This window comes from Chlamydotis macqueenii, chromosome 1 (assembly GCF_036417535.1).
Source record: "Chlamydotis macqueenii isolate bChlMac1 chromosome 1, bChlMac1.mat, whole genome shotgun sequence".
In the NCBI taxonomy this organism is placed as follows: Eukaryota; Metazoa; Chordata; class Aves; order Otidiformes; family Otididae; genus Chlamydotis; species Chlamydotis macqueenii.
In genome coordinates, this window is record NC_141556.1 from 43,958,937 (window position 1) to 43,981,771 (window position 22,835).

Here is a 22,835-nt window from a genome sequence, read left to right on the forward strand (position 1 = left end):
TCTCAAATGCCTTTGTGATTCTGGGCTTCAGACCTCCCAAAATTTATTTACTGACAGAAGTTATCTCCAAGTAGTTAATCCATTCTGTTGAGCCCTGCAGGAGCAAGTCCTGACTTGAATTTGTGTATGCTTTTGATGTTTACCATTGTTTCAAATACTTTGAAAGTTTTCATTTGGGTCAGTTTTCTGCTGGATTTTTTACACAAGGTTCACAGAAAAACAAAAAGAAATAAGAATAAAACATAGAAAATAAACATGGTGCTGAAAATGAATATGTTCAGCAGCCATGATGTTTTAACTTACCCGGATATGCTTTTCATGAGATGGAGAGAGATGAATGGAAAAAAAGCACATAAATGTTAATGAACATATAGTAGTCCATTAAAAAAAAAATCATATGATAGATAAAATAATACCACCATTATAACTATGGAAATCTTTCTAATTGGTCTTTGAATGCTTTAAAGAAGTTAAATGTTCTCGTGAAGACAGATGCATCTGTCAAAATGAGATTTTCATTAAACTGATGTTGGCTATTTATTAGGTAGCACTCAGCACATCTTCCATCTGCAATACATATTTGTCTCAAAGTGAAAATAAACACAGTGAATGTGAAACAGATTTTCAAATCAAAGCATTTTGCCCAGATTTGAATAATTTAATAATGATTTTTGTGTAACATCAAAAATCCTGAAAATCCCAAACCTGAGGATTTAAGCAGATTACCATAGAAACACAGTAAAATCAAGTGGACTACAAACCAAGGTTTACTTTTCTATGTGCACTTTACTAATATTTTAGGAAAATATCTCATAACAATCATAAATGACCTAGACTTGGGTTGGGTTGTTTTTTTTTTTTTAATATGCAGATTTCATGCACATAAGTGACTAACATTTGTAATGGTTTTTCATGTTGTGTAGTATTTTAATTTGAGCAGTCATGCTAACAGTAGATCAGCAGCAATACTGGTATGAATTATTTGCCCTCTAAGTAACCTACTCCTGCCAATGTAATTGGTAACAGTATCTGTAGGAGAAAGCAGGATGCCATTGCTGACAATAAACTTTCTTCAGCATCCTTTAATTGCCATAATAAAAATTAAATTATATGCCTGAATGAAATACAGACATCTCAGAAAATTGTATTTCTATTAACAAATGATTTATCAAGATATAAAAATACTTGATAGGTATAGCTGTAGAAAATTTTGGGCTGAAAAACCTGTGCTCTGATTAATTAAGAAGAGGTTGTAGACATTTCAGTGAGTTCAGGAGGGGGCTAGTTTCATGATCTTAAATTTTGTTTTAATGTGTGTGAGATCAGCAGAACAGCTAGGAGAGAGGAGAGAAAGTGCAATACAGGAAAGTAGATGGAAACAACAAATTTATACACAGAAGAAAGGAAAATTAAGGAAAGGAAGGTCAACAAAGGCATGCAATATAAAGAAAAGACTAGAAAATTACTCAAACAATTACCAAATCTGATGGAAGAACCATTAGAATTGAATATGCATTTGTGATTTTGAGGTCAAAATCTCCATCATGCTCATTTTCTACTGAGCTAACTGTAAAGACTGACATGAACACTTTTCCTGGAAAAGCTTTTAATTTTGGACCTTCCAGAACCTATTGAACCAGAACTCCCACTTCTTACATCTTCCTCTGAATACACCTTTGGGTATGGGTAGAGAGAAATAAACAAGGGAGTTAATTGGAATGTGAGTAATTTTCTGGCAGCTTTAACGAGTTGGCAGTTTCCAGTTGCATGGGGAAAATTTATGGGACCTGAAGGCCATGCCAGTCTCTCCCATTATAGAAGGAGAGGATCAAGGGACATTCCTTCACTTCCTGAGCATCTTGTCCTCAGAATAATAAAATAAATCTGAAAAAAAATGGATCTTTAAATTCTAGCTTTCACCTTTTCATAAGAAAACCATTTAATCACCATTTTATTGAAGGAACACAACAATTTCCCTTAGACATACTATTAAACTAAAAGATACATAGAATTTTTTTTCTCTGCTGTGTTTTATCAATTCTTCCCTTAAACCTTAATTCTACAGTTAATCTGACAGGATATTTGCATGTGCTGGAGATCATAGTTTAGAAAGCCAGCTGCATGCATGAGGGCTCCTTATATTTATCCAGATTTATAAGGGATCCTTATATTTATCCAGAAATCCCAAATTGCAATAGATATGCCTATATGTGTAGATAAGGCAGGGACTGGGGCTTTGTTCTGTTTTTGTTTGTTTAAAAACTTACAACTTGTTGATACAAATATTCTTATATTTTATGAAGAAAAGAATAAAATTGACAAAGGATAAAAATATTATTTTAAAAATACAAGATTTTTAAAATACATGAGTAAGATAAAGAATAAAATACATGTTATCAATTTTTTTCATCCTCAGAATAATCCGAATAAGGTTTAATAATCAAGATAAATATCCATGTATCCTTACATTTGTAATGCTAAAAAGGCTCCAAGTATCTAATATAATAGCAAGATACATTTTTAACTTTGCAAAAGCTTTGACTGACTAACAATTTGAAAGGATCTTCCAGTAAGTGTTAAAAATGTTTGCCAAAGAAATCAAGTTTAAAAAAAAAATTCATCTTTATGTATGTCTCAAGGATCTAGCCAAGAGAAAACCATGGTGGACACAGCAGACAGTCCTAAACTGCATATCAGAACATTGAATAGCTCTCCTTCCTCCACTGGAATGAGAAAATAGAAAATAATAGCTACTGAACACAGTATTGTTTGCTGGACAGGGAGGAAGAACTAAAGATCAGTCTGAAAGCTACTAACAGCATCAGGTAGTTTCTCACAGATGAATAGGAAGGGAAGAAATTAAGTCCAAAACTTGAGTTTTCCTAAAGATTCAGCAAATAAAAGGCTGGGGAGAAAAAAAGGGCATCATATTCTCAAGAGCTACTGTAAAAAAAAAATCATATACATTTAGGATATAATGGTGTTTAATAAGTATTAAATATTCAGGAACATTAGATGGATGGCACAGAAAAAGATCTTAATTAATCCAATTGGATTAATTTTTTCAAAATGTGTGCAATTAAGAAAATCATTAGAAACAGCTATTTGCATACTGCAGAGGACAGAGATTATTTGTAGTAACAAATACACTATGTCAAATTCTAATTGCAGTTGCACACATAAAACCTAATTAAAGGGGCATTCTGTGGACTGAAAAGCAACTACAGCATTTCAAACTCTTATTCCACAAAAAGGTCTACCTAGACATTTTTTCAAGTAGCTTGTTGACAAGGATCTAAACTTCCATTTTCTACAGGCAAATCTATGTCCCAGTGTTTCATTTTCTTTTACTGATTTTATTTAAATGTGGATTGCCACAACATGAGGCCTACTTTCTGTGACTTGTCTCTATCATCTCCCCATTTTTGAAGGATATATACAAATGAAAATCGGCAAAAGAAAAGGACTGAAGCATTTTTAGGAATTTGTCAAATTTATCAAAGGAATTTATCAACATTTATCATTATTTTATTTTTCTAGGTAGAAAGGAAGAAGAGTCAATTAATACAACATTCTCTTCTGTTCATATGGAAGTTACTGCTGTTTGATACGTACATCACTGTAGTCAGCTGAGACTTAACAGCACGGCAGTTCTCTCTGTGAGGTTAATTATAAGGCCATGAATACTAAGAATTTCTTTTTACACCATAATTTTACATATGAGCATTACTTAGGTCTTGATTTTACAAGTCTTTTTCGTGTTTGTAAGATTTTGTGTGTCATGTCATGGCATATCAAGGCTTTTCTGCAATGCACTTGAATGCAGGAGGCTATATATGGCCAACAAAAACCAGTACCTGTGGAGTAAAACTAAAACAGGATCATAGGAAAGAATGGTTTTACTTTGATTTTCCTTAGAAAATATAAACTTCACATGTTAAGCTTGTTCTGGAAATGTCAAATTAATAGATTCTTGCCCAAAGTTAAATCAAACAAAACTGGAGGAAAAAGTGAAGCTAAAGCTCTGCTCTTGACTCATCCTAACACTGACAGCCAGCTGGGAGCAACAGCATTATGACATAGTGCAGTTATTTCATCAGCTATGATGTAAGCAATGATTGTTATTCGAATGCTCATATTAAACTAGGGCATTTATCAGTTTCTAGGCTGGAATCCCATCAGTATGATCCAGGCTAGCTGACTTGCATGTAAAGTTTTTTTTCACTAAGATAATTTGGTTTTGGGATTGCAGGAGCGATGGCATAGGCCAATCTCAGACGGTACTAGCCGCACGCACAAGGTCAAATCCACCTCCGTGTGCCAATCTAGGACTATGTAGCACTTAAATGTCTCACAAACTTTCCTTTATTTCATCCTTGCACAGGATGAAATAAACACATCCTGTGAAATATTAGTGATTGTGACCAATCATTACATACATTTGTGCAACACAGAAGACATACATCTTCTCTGTCTTCCTTATGCTCCCTTCTTCTGGCAGATACTTATTTGCTGCTACATCACATATTGCTGCAGATCAAATCAAAAATTACATTTGAAAAATATATATATTACTGACACTCAGAGCTATACTGCACTTTGAAAGACAAAGCAAGACTCTTTAGAACCGTATTTGCCACCAGTGAGGCTTTTGGGTAAGGACGACTTGACATCACTCCTGAGCAAAGCCGTGGGCAAGGAGAATACAACTGATGTTCACTAGGACAGTTATAGCAAAAAGGGAAGCAAACATGGTGCTATTTGTTAATAATATTTCCAGTTTGGCTGAGATAGTTGTAAAAGATTTTTATAAAGGGTTCATCATATGGTATTTCAGTTAAAAGGACAGTAAAACATTTATACAGCTTCTGTTAAGTGCCTTAATTTGCTACCTGAGATGAGGTTGGTGAGGACAGGTGTTTTTAAGCAGGACATAGATTATTCGATTTCAGGCACAGTGCTATCTTCTCTTTTGTTGAGGTATGAATTGTCTTGTGGGACACACGCTAATCCACCTCTGCTGTCCCAGAGGGCACTATGCCTCCATCTGAACCCTCTGTGAATCTTTATGAGTTGCGATAGAAACTGGATTCATCTGAAACTTCCTACGCTGTGTCCCAGCTTGGGCTGTCATGACAACTCTGAGTGTATCCTAATACCAGGTTATTGTGCGTAGTCATATTATTTGGTGGAAAAACACCCACAAGGGATGATGTTATGAACAGCTGGGATAGTGTGTGGAAAGTTGCGGAGAAACAGTAGCTGGAGTCAACTACAAAATTCAGAATTGGAAATTAGGTAACAATTTCTCACAGGGAGACTGGTTTATCACTAGAAAAAAAAATACTAAGAGAAAAGCTCCATTCTTCATTTCAGTGATGGGTGCCTTCTGGAGAGTATACCTTAATCAAACAAAATTTATGACTTACATGAAAGCAAATTGTTTAAATCATTAGGAGACTCAAAATAACATAATGGTGACACAGAAGGTATCAGTGTCATTAATATTTTTAGTCCTAATCTCTGAGTTTTCTTGAAGAAGATACTCATTAGGCATAAAGGCTCTGAGAGTCAGACAAAGGGCAGAAGATGTTATATACAAAATAATAACAGCTTTTGTACAGAACATATTTAAATTTTAAATAATAAAAATGCAGTGCACTACTTTTTGTCACACCCCAACATCACTTATTTTCACCAAACAATGGAATAAAACCCTAAACACTCTAAATGCCCCTGACATTAATATTTTGTTTTCTAGGATTGCATGCTCAATTTTCAAATAGTAAGATTTTTAAAGTATTAATATTAACTAGAGCTGTCATATTTAATGTCTGAAAGTAAACATCTATGGATGAGTCAAGCAACTTAAGTTCATCTTTTCAGATTATTTTAGGAACATGTTGAGTCTAATTTTAAAATTCTACACAGCTTCCTTAATTTCTCTTTGACGCCTAACGAGAAAGACTTGTTCCTAATAAATGTACTGTAATAACCAAATGTTGGATGAATACTCTTGTTTGAGGTTTATAAATGTCTAGCATATCATTGAGACAAACTGTTAATTATATTTTAATGATGCCTAAGTACTCAATTGAAACTGAAAGAAATTTTACATCTAAAAAGCATCTTCTAAGCAAGAAGCAGGAAAACTTTGAAATTCAGGTTAATGACTCTGTAATCACCAGAGAGAGAACTGGTCTCCGGAATTATCATATTCTCCCATGAAACTTTTCAGAGTGAAATGTATTATTCAGTAATCTATTCTATGCACGTAAATTGCACTAAAATACTCAAGCTGTAATGTGTTTGTAACTCCACAAGGCCAGAGCAGGGTCAATGCACGTGCTTGCTACTGTGGGAGCAGGTGGCTGGGACACCTGGTGAACTATTACTACCTACTGGAGGCACCAGCTGACAATTTGAAATGTGCTTCTTAATCCTTGGGGTAGGGGCATCCTTACTGAATTACTGATGAAACTGAATACATTCAAAAATGCAAAATTAGAAATATAGCATTTTAAGGTATTTTTCACTTAAGAGATTCATACAACTGAAAGAAATACAATGGATAACATTTTAACAGGAATCCATCCTTTTATAATAACTTCTATCCAATTTTAATTTGCTAACTCAAAGCTAATTGCAAACTCTGGTGAAGGTCATAAGTACTGCTCACAGTACTCATGTGTTGATCACACTGATGAATCAGACCTCTGGTTTCATGTCAAGTGGAGAATCCTTGCTTTCCTGCACCAGAACTACCATTGAATTGAAAGAGAAGTTCGCTGAGGTGTTAACAGGGCTGAAAGCCATTTCACTTGACTTACGTGTATAAGAGAGAAACACAAGTTCAGTATGCGGTATTATTCCTCCTCATAGAGAAGGGAATTGACTCTGGGATCTGTTTCAAGTTTTTTTGTGTGGTTTTGGGGTTTTTTTTTTTTGGGCAAGGAAGTGACAAAGCCAGCATAAATAAAGCTCTGCCAGACCTGAAATGTAATGTAATGCAAAGGAGTGCTTCCCTGTCTCAGCCTATCCTTTAACTATGCCTTTGGAGGACCTGGCTCTCTTGGGTTTGGACTTAAATCTTACTGTGACATCCCAGGCACAAATACAGGCTGGGCGGAGAATGGATTGAGAGCAGCCCTGAGGAGAAGGACTTGGGAGTGCTGGTGGATGAGAAGCTTAACATGAGCAGGCAATGCGCCCTTGCGGCCCAGAAGGCCAACCGCATCTTGGGCTGCATCAAGAGAAGCGTGTCCAGCAGGTTGAGGGAGGTGATTCTCCCCCTCTACTCTGCCCTGGTGAGACCCCACCTGGAGTACTGTGTCCAGTTCTGGAGCCCCCAGCACAAGAAGGACATGAACCAGTTGGAGAAGGTTCAGAGGAGGGCCACGAAGATGATAAAAGGGCTGGAGCACCTCTCTTATGAGGACAGGCTGAGAGAGTTGGGGCTGTTCAGCCTGGAGAAGAGGAGACTCCGGGGAGACCTGATAGCGGTCTTCCAGTACCTCAAGGAGGCCTACAAGAAAGATGGGGAAAGGCTGTTTAGTAGGGCCTGTTGTGATAGGACGAGAGGTAATGGTTTTAAAATAGAGGGGGGTAGATTTAGATTAGAAATTAGGAAAAAATTTTTTACGATGCGAGTTATAGAACACTGGAACACGTTGCCCAGAAAGGTGGTGGAAGCCCCATCTCTGGAAACGTTCAAGGCCAGGCTGGATGAGGCTCTGAGCAACCTGACCTAGTCAGGGATGTCCCTGCTCCTTGCAGGGGGGTTGGACTAGATGACCTTTGAAGGTCCCTTCCAACCCTAACCATTCTATGATTCTATGATTCTATTTCTAGCTTGGCACTTTAATGACTGTGATAATTCGGTAGAATCTCATGTGTATCTCTAACACAAAACGTGACATTTTTCCCATATTACAGTTCCTCTACAACTATATAGTATATATAAACTAGCTATGCATGTTAACCTTTCTCTGACAGTAAATTGAGAGGAATCTTAAAAGCAGTTTTAAGAATTCCAAAGTGAGAAACTCTGAAGACAGACAAATCTAAAGGAACAGGGAAAAAATTAAAAACCTTCACGACATAGGTACATAACATATACTCAGGATAAATAGTATACAATTCAGACTAGATGAATAGTTACAGTCACAAGTGAAAGATTCCTTTGCTTCCAGCAGAGAACATTTCAATTATATCTAATCCATAAAGAACCAAAGACAAACGGACACAGGAGGAAAAAAAACCAAAAGACTTGAAAAGCAGAAAGCATGGAAAAGTTTGATTGTGTGAGAATAGATAGAAGTCTAATAACAGATTAACTGTACACCTACTATTTCCAGACCCAAAACTTGGTAGGCACTCTCAAATATGAAGTAGTTATGTCATGTATGCAGTGGTATGTGTCAAGGCTTACACTATTTTATGCAGTTTAAAGAACTAACATATGAGAAAGTGAACAAAGTGAACATATTCATCCCTTCAAAGTAATATAAATACTGTGGTATCTTCAGTCCTCAGAGCTGGAAGATAAATAGGGACTTCAAAAAATAAGCTGCTGAAAATTCAGCTATATTTTTTATGAATGATAATGACAGTCTCGAAGATGCTTTCTAGATTTAGTAAAAAAGCATAGCAATATATTCTTTGAATCCATATATTTCTAAATGACTAGTGTGTAAAAAAATGTGTAGATAAGAAATACAGGGACAAGACTCATCAACTGTAATATCCCTGTGAATGTTCTTTTGAGTTTCTTAATTGAATTTGAAACATTCCTTCTCTCTCAGCTAGCACAATGACTGCTTCTCCATCTTTAATTGCTAAATTGAAACTGATTTAAATGGAACACTTACATTTGTATGTTACATGGATGTGTACATTTAAAGTTATACTTCATTAGCGGCTTGACACGAAAGTAGTGATTAAAAATATTCTATGTATAAATTTAAAGATAAGCTGAAACATTATCCCTAGATTATTTGGATTAGAATTGCAAATTCTCTTGAAACTTTGCAAAGGATCATTAAAAGCCTAAAAGAAACCTGAAAACCCTGCAAATTTTAAAAATGAGGCTTTCAGAATCCAAATAATAGCACTAAAGTTAATGGTTATGGACAAAAAATAAACCTGTTTGTTTACAGAATTAATTTGCAAAGTAATTTCGAAGTACCATCTTTTTTCTCTGACACTGTCTAATTACACTGGAACCGTGATGCTGCCAAGAGGTTTCTTTTGTGTTTGTAGCTTTATTTTAATAGTTCTCCACAGGTTCTGGCAGCTGCTATGAGTCAGTGTACTGATTTTACAAGGAGGTATACCAAAGACAGCATTACATTATTATATAATTTATGCAAACAAAAAGCTAGGTTGCTATTTGCTGACAGGCAAAAAGAAAGTGAACCTGATAGGAGTCAAAGGCTCCTCATAAACCCTATAGACAGAAATAATCATGTGTTCAATAAATAATGCAAAAAAAAAAAATCTTTTTTTCCCTTCTGAAAATATCTGTGTAGTGAGTCATTAAATGCCTACCAATTTTTTAAGAAGTGCATGGAAGGTAAAAGGCACAGAAGGCAACGACAATGTGAAATAGAAAATTTTCTCTTTCTCATAAACCTATGTGCTTTCACAAATTAAACAATATTGTACAATTGACAGACTCTAAATATTTTCCCTATATTCTATATGCAGCTTTAAAAACTTTTACATTGGAAAAAAACCACACTAAGTGCTAAACTGCCATAGTAGATGGTCTTGCTTCTCACTACATGTCTGTGTAAAACCAACACAAAATCTGACATTTGAGTCAAGTTTGAGCCAATTAAATTCACATGAAAAAGGTACTCACTTCTTCTTTAGTCTTCGGTCCTTTTCTGCTTGGGTTCCAAGCTTGCCTAATCCCAGAGATTCCTGAGCAGCTGCCTCTGTTTCCATGTAACCTCCTGGAAAACAAACCAAACCAAACCTCGCTTTATTTTCCCTCAGCTCTTTCTCTTGTTCCCCTCCTCAAACCTTCAGTCTCCCTCCCATTCGCCACCATCATCTATGTTTGTTTCCTTCAGCCATGACATCTGGTGTTTGTGGAGAACATCTGTCACCTACAGAAGTAAATTCTGGTGAGAATTTACTACATGGAAAAGAGTAGAAATAGAGGGAAAAATTGTTTCCTCCTCCTTGTGTTTAGCAGAAATGCATGAGAAGAGCACCCTGACCTCCCTCCCATTCGCCACCATCATCTATGTTTGTTTCCTTCAGCCATGACATCTGGTGTTTGTGGAGAACATCTGTCACCTACAGAAGTAAATTCTGGTGAGAATTTACTACATGGAAAAGAGTAGAAATAGAGGGAAAAATTGTTTCCTCCTCCTTGTGTTTAGCAGAAATGCATGAGAAGAGCACCCTGACCTCCTTTGCCTGTTTTTCTTTGCCTTCTAAGGCTCAGTCTCATGGTCCTAACTAAGCAATGCCCTCACCATTTTGAATCTTAGTTGGGGAATGTACAAATGAAAGTGCCATCTCAAGAACAGTCTCATTATTATTTGACATAATACAGCCTCATTTAAGGTTGTAATACTAAGATCTTCATTTTCCTCTCATAGTCTTTGATGTCGTTATCCCTGCAAACTCCCAAGCCAGAGATGATGCAAAGAACCCGTCAGTGAACTAAAAAGCCTCCTCTGTCTCCCTGGAGGTGCCACGTAGGCACCTAATTCCTGTCAAAGTAATGGGAATTTGAATAACTTGCATAGAGCGACAAGGGAAGCTTCCAGTAAGCCAGGACACCTGGACCAAAATAAAATTGTATTATAGACTAAGAACACGATTGGTATTGTATGATCCATGCTGATCATACAGTATGTCCACAAACATGACTTTCCTGGTGCAGAAGTGGAAAGATGCCCTGACTTTTTTATCGCTGCCTGGATTCAAGGAAGAAGGGACTTGCTCATGGAGCTGTCAGTACAGGCTCCTGGCTCTGGCTCCACACCATCCTCTCATGTGCACATGCATGTGTGCAGACAGAGGGACTGCAGCACTTTTTTTAAAGGCTGCTTTCCTCCTGTGCTGCTGCTGTTCAGAAGGTGGGTAACTGGCACAAGAAGGAAGATGACAATACGGTAAATGCTGGCACTTGACTCCATTTGGCAATGGCAACTTCTTTCTCAGCTAATGGATAGTGAACAATTGCAGAATGGACAGTGGCATAATTAAGAAAGGAAAGTATAAATTAAAAGATTTCTATTATGATTAACTGATTTTAACCAGAATGAATGAGTAAATGCTATATAGTGAGAAAGCATCACAGCCTTTTACAAGTCACATTTACACGCACCTCAAAGTGAAAATAAAACATACTGCTGTATCACATTTATGATGTTAACTGAGAAAAGCCTGGTTTTAAGCTGTCCTTTCAAATCAGGTGTAGTTTTAATGCTCCTGCTTCTTTAGAAAAAACTTTTCTTTATTAAAGAGGACATTGCTTCTGTAAGTCTCATGATGAGAATGATGTCTCCAATCACAAATGCAGAAAACGTGAACGTATACTTTGCTTTACTTCATCTGCCTTTCAGAGTTTTACAGAATATCTCATGAAATGTTTTTTGCTGTCTCTGGAGTAAGTTTTTAATTTAGCAAACTGCTATGTCAATATAACACACCCTTCTGAGAGAGCAGCTCGCAGTACGTTCGATAGAGATGGTATGAGCGCAGCGCAATGAGGGGTTATCACAGACTGGAAAGTATTCTTGGCATAATGGATCTGTTGTGATAGGATGAGGGGTAATGGATTTAAAATAGGAGGTAAATTCAGAGTAGACATCAGGAAAAAAAATGAGGGTGGTGGAACACTGGAACAGGTTGCCCAGAGAGGTGGTAGATGCTCCATCCCTGGAGGATCAAGGTCAGGATGGACGGGGCTCTGAGCAACCTGATCTGGTTGGAGATGTCCCTGCAAGGAGCAGGGGCGTTGAACTTGATGACCTTTAAAGGTCCCTTCCAACTCAAACTATGATTCTGTTCTATAATGGACTTCACCATAAGACAAACACATCTAGCCCTTTCAATAACCCAGCGTACATCGTATTGGAAGTGATTGTGCCTGTTAGTATCTTAGGCATGCAGATGGCCACGATAAATGTTTTCTAACAAGTTGACCTTTGCATACACCATACAGATCAGCTTGTCTGGGCAGGGCTAAAAATCCCTGCAATGTATTGTTTGTTTTAAGAACTAGAATATTTAAAATGTAAAGTGGGAAGAATATGTAATTGTCTAGTGTGGTATTCCCCAAGTGACATAAGACTGGATAAGTTTACAGTCAAACAAACAAAGAAACAAATAAATAAAAGGTACTCATGCTCCATGCAACATTCCTTTTCTCTTCTCCAACAATTAAAAGAAATCTTGAAGAATCTAGAGATCTTGAATCTTGATTCTAAGAAAGACCTCCTACAGCAAGAATTTACATTTGAACAATAACGCAAACGGTTTAGCAAGGATGGTAAAAGTAGCAAATTATAAAATAAAAAAAAACTCTGGCAAGTTTAGTAGTTGAAAACTACTAATTTCAGAGTTTTGCAGGGAATGAAGAGCAAGGAAATCTTTTGGGTGATAGCCTGTTAGTGACAAAACTTTGGAGATTCCAATATTGATTCTTAAATATGAGTATATATTGCATGTGATTTTAGAGATATTATAGAATTAGTTATAGAAGTATTAAGTGTACTTACAAAGTACAATATCACTGGGATCCCTAATATTCTCTGCATTGACATAAACTTTATGGTCCTTTAAGAATAACTTTGTGCATGTGCAAATATGCATATAAGAAAACAAATTAATGGTTCTGAAGCTCAAAATTACATTTATGACCTCTTCAGTATTTCATGTGCTATTGAAAAAAAAAGATTTTTGAACAAGGAAAACACAAGAAGTATGTTTATCAAATTATAATGTTTAATTTAAGCAAGGAATTAAATATAATTATTTTATTGATTCTGCATTATAAATTTAGGTTATGAAAAACTTACAAATGTACTGCAGTGCAGTGATGATACGACATTATATAGATTTCTGTGATATAGTATATTACTATAAATATAACTGTTAATTATATAGATGCACAGATAGCATCATGGAATTGATTCAACTATTACCATGATTGCTATTTTTAAAATTTTGTTTTGTCTTTAAACTACTGCCATTGAATGAAAACTGCCACTCAATATTTTCTTTTTCTTTTGGTATCTTAAAAATTAAGATGAGAAAGCTACTCTATTTTTCAGCTGCTCAGCGTCATCTCAATTTCTAAAAATATTTTGCTCCTACTTTTTGGTCAGTTAACAGTCCTACTGTTAATTTTATAAATGCTTGTAAACCTAGTTTGCTTAATTAAAATGTACATTATACTGAAATCCTTGCTATTGAGCTAAAGGATGGAAGCCACAAAGATTTCATTCAATTGCAAGTCTTCACTAATATCTTTTTGCACTTTCATGAGCTAGTGTTAGGAAGTACAAATAGGCTTTATCCAATTATAAATACATCTCACGAATCATGTTGGATATTATTAAGAAATTAATCTATTGCCAGGTTACACTGCTCCTGAGACAATCTTTAAAGTTGTTATTTTATTTTTCTTCCACATTGCAATGAAACTGCAGGGAAGATCAACACATTGTTACATCTTTGTCTTTTACGTTACTGAGTTACTGTGAAATCATAGATTATTATGCATAATCCATCAGTATCAATAAAATTGGTTTTATGGAATATAAATGTGAATTAAAGCGCAGTCTAAAGTTATAAAATTCTCCATCAGTGCAGATGGTAACATGCAGGTGTATTTGAGAGACTCATTTAATAGATTCTGAAATACATTAAACTATGAAAAAGATTGAATAAATCAGTTTTATTCTTCCTATAGTGAGAAAAAAGGGAATTTAAATTGCTATTAGAAATTAATTATTTTTTTTCAAGAACACAAGGCTCTCACAGGCAGAGTGGAGAGAGGTTGGGGTATAAATAGAGGATGCTCAGTCATTTGATTTTACTCTGGTACCTTGACCTTAATATTACTTTATTTTATTCTACACGATTTTAGTGATGGGTTTGGGACATGTTTTAATATGAATTTAGTTTTTTATTTCAGGCTTACGTATTGCTTAAGTGTTTACAGTTACTGAAAACTCTTAAAATTCTTTTACAGGTGTTACATGGTCACCATGGCAATAAAAATCTAGTGCCTCACAAATTCGTACTGTGACATGTTTGTGACTAGGAAAGAGCTAGTATTTCCATTTCACTGACACATTTATAACAATTTGATGCCTGTGTTGGCATGTGTATCTATCTAGCTAAATTAGATAGCCTAGCAAGATAGACCACAGCTAAGAATGTATTTACCCATCTGGGCATGCAGACTATGAGCCTTTGCTGAAGGCTGTCACTTCACCTTCCATTGCTTATGCTACCTAAGAAATAAAGTTAGGTCATGAGTGGTTTTGGTTTGGTTTTTTTTTTTTTTTTTCATATGGTATAGACATATCCTATGGAACATCACAGAGGAATATTTTTACTAGGAATTAATTAGACTAAGGTCTTGGCAAGGGAAAAGGGCAGAAGAAGTAGGAAGAAAAGCATTGCTGTGAGCAGCATAGCTAACTGAAAGAGTATGGTGAGGATGTTCAGTGTCTACTGACATGCTGAACTCTCAAAAGTAACTACATTTACTTGCAAGGACTTTCCATATCACATAGTTCCACTCCTTATAGTGGTTTATTACTTACTACTTTCTCACCTCTTTATTTTGATTATTTGAGAATACACTGTTAGCACTTTTACCCTAATTCAAGAGAACATTGAAGCAGCAGGTTCAGTGAAGAGGATGACTCTAGTAATTTGTGCCAGAAGTCTCCTTTCATTTCTGTTATAGTCAGAGCAAACTCCTGACAAATATAATTGCTGATAGCAATGAAGTTTAATGGAAAGGTTCTGCCAGACAAAAGAGAAATATAAGCAAATTGGAAACGGAAAAGAAGCAAAATTAAAAATGGGAAAATGACTGTGAAATGGTAACCTTGGCTTGTTACCACTAATTTCTTACTGAGCTGTCCAAGTCGAGCCTTCTCTTTTTTACCGAACAAACGTCCTATTGAAGACTTGATTCCTTTCTTCTTGGGAGCTTTGTGCAGGGAGTCCTGGCTGCTACTGACACTGCCAAGACCAATGCTTTCTGGCTCCAATGAAGCAGGCAAACTGCTACAAAATGATAACAAAGAAATGGAATAGATAATGTCAACATTTGCAGGTAATTTTTTACTTTCTTCCAAGCAGCTCAGCAAACAAATTATTTGGTTATACTTTAGTAATTATCTCCCAACAAGTGAAATGATTTAGCAAAATGTAGAGCAATATAAGATCATATTTTCTCCATTAGGCTGTGTATTTTATGGGGGAAAAAAAAGGCTGAAAATAAATATTTTTAAGTTGTTAAGAAAATTGGTGAAAAATACAGGAATCAGCCTGCTGTTTGTCTTTCTAGGATTTGCAGTGCCACCATGGCTAGTAGTGATCAAACCAGTACCTCAAAACAGAAATATCCAGCACGTATTTCAACACTGACAAGAGTTCTCAGAGTCATGCAAGAGACAAAGGGTAAGGCTTTCTCTCTCATGGCAGGCAAAACAATTACCAAGAAGAAATAGGAAGAAATAAGGTCATTTTGGAATAGTTAAACAAGAACATGATTTGAAAAGAATAATACTGGTAAAATTGTGAAGCACTCATTCACGTTACAAACATCTTACCTTCTGGCATCATTGTGGTATGAAGAAGGAAGGGTATGAGTCATTCTGATAGCTCTGGGTGTCGGAGGAGGAGAAGTTTCGCATTTGATTGTGGCTTTATCTTCACGCCCATCTTCTTCAACTACTGCAATCTGAGGGAGAGAAACTAGATTGAGAGCAGATCAGCTTTTCAAGAAAGTTTCAGCATACGCTGCACGACTTTGTCAAGTGAACTGAAGCATGTATGGATTCAAGTCCAGTTTTTGAAACAAATTGTAAGGATTTTTAATTTTGAAAGAAACTATTGGGAAAGAGCAATTGCCTAAATACAGCATGTATGTATTTGAAAGGAAAGAGACTACACTTGGAAAAGAAATTAATTCCTTTTGTGGCAAACATATTGATCCAGTAAAGGCCTAAACATGAAAAGAATATTATACATGAGCAGGCCTTTTGCATTAAACAGGATTATTCATGTAAACAACGTTTCTCAGGGAAGTAAGGGAGAAGGTAAATATAGACATAAACAGGTCCACTCTCTCCATAGCTCGTTAACAGAATGGTCAGAATGCTTGAAAATAAGCATGAACAAAAATTTTTTCAAAGCATGCAATGATTTATCTTAAATACCGTCTCCTCTCATGTAAGGATAAATGCCATATTTAGTGCCAATTCTGTAAACAACTTGATATTGCTCCAGAAGATTTCAAGCAATTTGACTCTGGTTCCTCCAGCAAGAAGAATGGCCAAAATACATTTGAAGGCAATTCTTTTGTGTCCACACTTTGTTTTTAACTGCATTCCTTTAAATTTGTGCTGTAGAGGTTATTACTCCAAGATATCATTTGTGGGCCTTGACTCTGTGGTTTAGCTGTGACCCCTGCAAGTTTCTCCAGGTAGGATTAAAATTATTATGTTCAGGAGTCAATGAAAAGGAGCAGCGGGGATGCAGTGGCTGGCAAAGAACCTGATAATCTAAATAGCAGAGGAATATGATAAATGTGCTCTCCCAAACTTTTTTAAAAAAAGTATCCTACCTTTCTCCGATGTTTCCGTAGATCACTTGGCTTAGATTGATAACATAAGCAGCAACAACAAAAAAAGAATGATTAATAAATCTTATTTGAGAATAACAAAATGCCACACATTCATTTTTCTCACACTCAAAGCAGAGATTTCATGAATTTAATACTGTCCATAATATATACTAATTATACACTTGGTGTCACAACATAAGATAACCCATGACAAATATGCTATTCTGGGAAAGCAGTTATTTTTTTCTAAAGTTACAACAGGACATTGCAAGCTTACAGTAGCACTTTTTATTTTTTGAGTTTTGATATGAATCCTTCCACTACCCCCAACACAGAGGTGGTGGGTTTTTTTTCTGTTTTATCTAATTTTACAAATGTATTGGTGTCTCACCAAGTATAAGCACAAAATATCATCAACAAATACCATGTCTGAAAAAGAGATACTTCTTTCCAGGTACCCCATATTGATGTGACTGGCATTTTCACTCAATGGATACCAGTGCACCCATCATCTGTACTGCAGCGTTATTTGGCAATAGAATGTCTCTTGATTAACCTACTTTTCATTTTTATTTTTGGTAGATATCTAATTCATTCAAGCAAAGCTGAGGAAACTCTGCAAAATTTATTTACTGCATGGACCTGGGCCATAGAAATTCACGCAGCACTACTTCACCAGCTAGTCCCTACAGGATCCTTTGGCAATTTGGGCTCTAGAGACTAGACCCCTATACAGCTCTTCCCAACTGATAGCCTGTTGTGTCTGTTCCCAGCCACTAAAGAGAAGATATTCACTATTCATCTCCTGCTGAAACAATGCAGAGCAGAAGTGTCCTGAAATGGCTGATGGATTTGCTAGTGAGGGTGAGCGAAGTTGTGGGCTGTGCTGCTGAGCATGCAGTGAAGTGCTACTTCTATGGCTTATGATACGTCAAGAGTTCAGCTGCAACTCAGACAGAAACATCCATCTGAGCTTTTGCTGGATGCCAGTGAGGCCATGGCAACCTGAAGCTCAGAGGCTTTGCTGTCATGTTGTATTTGAATCTGATGAACCTACTGACCCAAAGCTACTGTGTCCAAATCAAGGCAGCCAGGCGGTGCAGGTGTCTGTTGGAAGGTCAGTTTAACCATTGTCATTTATCTCTAGCCATATTGCTTAGCTTAAACGGCTGATGAAATGGAGCCAAACTGCACATTCAGGAAGGTGCTGCTTTGGTGAAGTGGGTGGCACTGTCGCAGCCTGCACACCCATCTCCTCCACAATGGTCTCTGCCACCAACGTTTTTACTTCTGCTGTTCAGCAGCAGGAACTGGGTGGGGGCAGCAAAGACTCAGAGCCACAGCTTGCCACAACTGCCAACCCTGACCTCCTCTTGCGATAAGAAACCACTTTCTATAGTTCCCAAGAAGGCAGCAAACACCATCCTAAACTGGGAGGGGTAGAGGTGGACACAAGCGGTTGTCAGTTCCCAGGAAAAGGGAGTACTCAGCTAGATGATGGTAGACAAAAAGTCCCTACTCCCAGCTGAGCAGAATGAACAGCAAGGCTTCACTCCCAGCTGTTCTTAGCAACCTTCTTGGCCAGGAGAATTAATTTCTGCTTTCTGATTGAGATCAAAGCTCATTTCCCCTCTGCTGAGAGGCTCCACGGGGAGCCAGTGCTGCCACTTCCCAGGAACGGACCACAGGGGGACATTGGTGACATTCAGATTAACAGAAAAATAGCAAATAAAAAAATAGGGTTACACATATTTACACTGTATGTAGAAGTGAGCAGAGTGGGCTGCTGTGATTCTTTCTGAGTGCTTAAGGGGACGAATTCACCCAGGGTCCAAACCGCTTTGTAGCTCACACTGAACACTGCACCCTCCATCTGCACTTTTATCAATATCAGAGTTGTACATCTCGAATATGTTGACACTTTACTTGACTGCTGGACTGTTCTTTTTTGTCTAGGACCAAAATTAATTTTTTTTTGTAAATCCCTTTTTGAATCAGACCAGACATTTCAGAATATGTCTTCAAAGGTTTTGCACGATAATTTGATGGGTGGGTATCTAATTTTGTGTGCTGCCTGTAATGTTGAAATATATCAGTTGAATAAATTATTGGAAAACAAATAACTTCTTTCAAGTGCTTGATATACTGTCATGAAATAAATACAAAATGCTGCAAGTATAAAAGAGTATACCAAATACAAAAGTATATCCAAATTGTGATATATACAAAGTACCACAAGGTTTTAATGTCTTCTAGACATTTCCTGGAGGTTTAAACTCAGCAACAGTCCCATAGATTGCCATGTAATAACTGTATCACTTCAGAGCTTCTCATTAGTAAATATTTTTTACATATAAATTGATTACAGTAACTCAAATGATCAGTTCTGTTTCTTACTAATTCCATTGCCTGTGTGCTGAAGGTCCTTGATCCTTAGATCAAGATATCTCTGGTAAATCATGTAATACTCAAAAGTACAATGGAAAAAAAAATCACTCAAATGTCCATATTCTAAAGAATTTGCTGTCTCTATGTATGATGAAGAGGTGAATAAAGAATTAAAGAGATGAGCCATTCACACAGTGAAAAAGATTAAGTATTTAAAATTAGAAATATTACACCTAAAACTGTCATCGCAAAGTTTCTTACCAGTGTCATAACCCCCATTCTGTCCATCTCCCTGGCTGGACTGCGAGGGGTGAGTTTAGGAGTTGAGTGTCCGCTGGGAGGAGATGAGCTTGCAAGTGACGATGCCGTCACTGAGCCAGTAATGGATGTTCCTTGGTGGACTCTGGCCAGATTTAAGCCTTCCAGACTCACACTGGCCACTCTGTTCTCTATCTCTTCAGCACGCAGTTCTGTCGACTCTTTCTCTTCCTGGATTAACCTTATTAAATAAAAGAAGAATGTGGTTGTATTTGTTTCTGCATATCCTAAAAGCAAAACTACAAAATTTTTCATTTTAAATGAGATTCAAAGGAAAAAGAAAGCAAACATGAATAGCATAGATCAACTCCAAAATAATATTGAAAAGGTTATTTTTAACCACCAGAAATACAAAATTATTTTTCTTCATTCACCCATCCTCAAAAATTGTTTGAAGAATCTGCCCAACAACACTTAACACACGACGTTTCAGGAAGACTGGCACCCTTGCAATAGAGACAGTATAGAGGAGGGGGAGTTAAAACAATCTGATTTACCACAGGAAACTAATTCCAGTCTTAACTTGGCTTCATCTGATTTTCTGTTGCTAAAGCATGAACACAAATTTCAAGTCAAATGAAACTGAGCCTTTAAGAAGGGAATTGCTAAGATAATCCATATTAATAAAACAAGAGAACATGCAAAACCATTAGTGTGCTTCATCCCGGTGAACTGATGAAAAACTGACAGTTGTTTCTAAAGCACTGAATTTTTAAGTATATTTCATTAAAACAGCTCTCTTGTTAACAACAAATATAAACTGTTTAAACATATACAGCCTCAATACGATGCTTCCACTGGGATCTTCAGGTTTGGTTTTTAGTTGTGATTGCACCTAGAATGATAACATTTGTTTAAAATAAAACATTTGTTTGTAAGTCCTTTGCCCATAAGCCCATGTTAGAAGGAATATTTTTTGCAAAGAGGAGGAAAAAGTACGAAGGATCAAGGTTAAATGAGAGAATATGAAGTTTGGGGAGGTGGAAACTGTGAATCAGGCTTTTCTGAGTGAAATGAAGCAAGTACAATAAATGAAACCATAATACGTTGAAAATAGAAACCTACAAATTCCTGTGCTGTGACAAATCCTCTTCCCTCACATCCATTTCAAAATTTCTATAAAATGCTTATAGTTCTTTCTGAAATGAGGCATGGCAGGAACTTAAAGGCATATTTCAAGTGGGAATTATAATAATCTGATCTGGTTGGAGATGTCCCTGCTCCTTGCAGGGGGGTTGGACTAGATGACCTTTGAAGGTTCCTTCCAACCCAAACCATTCTATGATTCTATGATTCTTTGTAATAACAGAAAATATGGATAAGGTTGTCTCTTCTACATACACAGTTTTAAGGAGATTTACCCTCCCAACAACAAAATTTCTCTTTGACTCTATCTTGACAGCTGTAGTAAGAGACCTTAGAAAACAGCAGAGTAATCCTCTCCGAACGAAGAAATTCTGGGAGTAGTGAAAATGCAAAGCTGTAGATCTATAACAAAAATTCTCCCCTGTCAACAGAAAAGTTATTAAAATTCAATATATTCCGATAGAGTTCTCTCTTTAAGGTTACCTTGCTCAGAGAACGACTGAGATCTGGCAAAAGGTAATCTGGTTTTGATTATATTTATAACCACAGTCTTTCTCTCTGCAGTATTACCAGAAATTCACTAATACACTTAGAAATCTTCATCTCCTTCTAGAAAAAGTCACTAATGAGATGATGTTTCTCATATACTAAGTTCTTAAAAGTTACCCTTCTTGAAAAACATGTAAGAATGCTTTAAGCCTAAAATATGGTTTCACTTCTAAAACTCATTTAATTAAAATATATCATTGGATTCTTTATCACGCCACTGAATTTACACAGAAATTATTAAGATACATTTAATTAACCACCTGTTTCCAAGCACTATAACCCAACTTGGAGCATGAAAAACTCACATTCTATGCCTCCATAGAAAATCAAAAAAGACCTTGAAAAGAGGACTATGAATAGCGGTCTGTGAAATCTGCCATGTGGTAGCCTTCTCTAATGTATTTCTCTTTAATTAGCCATCAGTTCTTCACTTGGAACATTTTTTGAAAGAAATTTCTATGGTTAGGAAATGAAGATGCCATTGTTGTCTTCACACAATCAATACTCTACTATGAAAAGTGGACATGTTACCAATCCTTTAAATGTACAAGTGGTTTCCTAATTGTTATGGATGGTACCTGAACTCATGCACTAAAGGAAGCCTGAAGATGTAGTCATAAATGCATCACAGCTGGTTCAGGCTACATACCTGATTTCCTTATTGATTGCATCTAGCTGCTCCTGAAGCATCATGGCCAGAGTCTGGGCATCAGAATGGCCACTTGGTGACAGTAGGTCCATGGAGCTGAAAAGCGTTTCTCTATCATCATCATCAATATCAGACATCTCAGTGTCACTTTCAAATGGATGGCTGCTCAGAACGCCAATCTGCTGAGTTCTATTCCACTCGTGATCTCCAAGCGACTTTACCTGAGCAGGAATTAGGATGTACATGGCTTATTCCAGGGAAAAAAAACTGCAAAGTTGAACTTCTATAAAATGGGAAAGAAAAGCAACTACCATTTAAGAATACTTATTCAATTATTATTTCTTCATTAATACTTGCAGTATAACTGTAGATGATGTAAAGTATTTTCACATAATTTCTAATGCTGTGTAAAATTAACCATCAGGAAAATTTACACAAAAAGATACCTAGAAAAGATATACAGTCAAGTATGCTTAAACTTTGATGTCTGAACTTCAATCTTTTCTGTCTTCATTTTAGTAAAACAGTATGCTTGTCTGAGTAGGTATAGAAAAAAACCCTGCTATTTGGGGTTGGGTTTTTTTTTTGTTTTGTAGATTGTTGGCTTGTGGTTGTTGTGGTTTGTCTTTCTGGAAATACACAAACTGTAAGGTTAACAGCCTGAAATATATTCTCCTATCAGGGAATATATAAGAAGAAACTGGGGATTAACCTTTGGTTCATCTCTGCGTACACCCATCCGGCCTCTTCTAGGTCGCCTTATCACTTTAGTTGACCGATAGTCAGACTGGCTATCAACCAGTGAGCCCACAGAATACCTCAGCTCTGCTGATGTATCTAGGTGAGGCCTACAAAAAGAGACACAGAAGTAGACTGGCAGAGTAATAGTAACAACAAGAACAGCAACAATCCAATGACCTTTAGTATAGGAACACAGATTTTTTTCTTCTAAACATGTGTAACAGAATAAATGACAAAAATACATCACAAAAAAAAATCATTTAA

At 36.5% G+C, this 22,835-nt stretch overlaps 1 protein-coding gene across 1 annotated transcript in view; it reads right to left on the minus strand.

The window, feature by feature from the left end:
- Positions 1-22,835, minus strand: part of PPFIA2 (PPFI scaffold protein A2) — a 332,013-nt gene that overhangs the window by 28,286 nt on the left and 280,892 nt on the right. Inside the window, exons 15-21 of the mRNA XM_086749863.1 lie at positions 22,543-22,678; positions 21,831-22,051; positions 19,490-19,727; positions 16,841-16,870; positions 15,825-15,955; positions 15,122-15,276; positions 9,866-9,959 (exon numbers count right to left, since the gene is read on the minus strand). Of these exons, the coding sequence (XP_086605989.1) occupies positions 9,866-9,959; positions 15,122-15,276; positions 15,825-15,955; positions 16,841-16,870; positions 19,490-19,727; positions 21,831-22,051; positions 22,543-22,678 (1,005 nt within the window). The remainder of the gene's footprint in view (positions 1-9,865; positions 9,960-15,121; positions 15,277-15,824; positions 15,956-16,840; positions 16,871-19,489; positions 19,728-21,830; positions 22,052-22,542; positions 22,679-22,835) is intronic.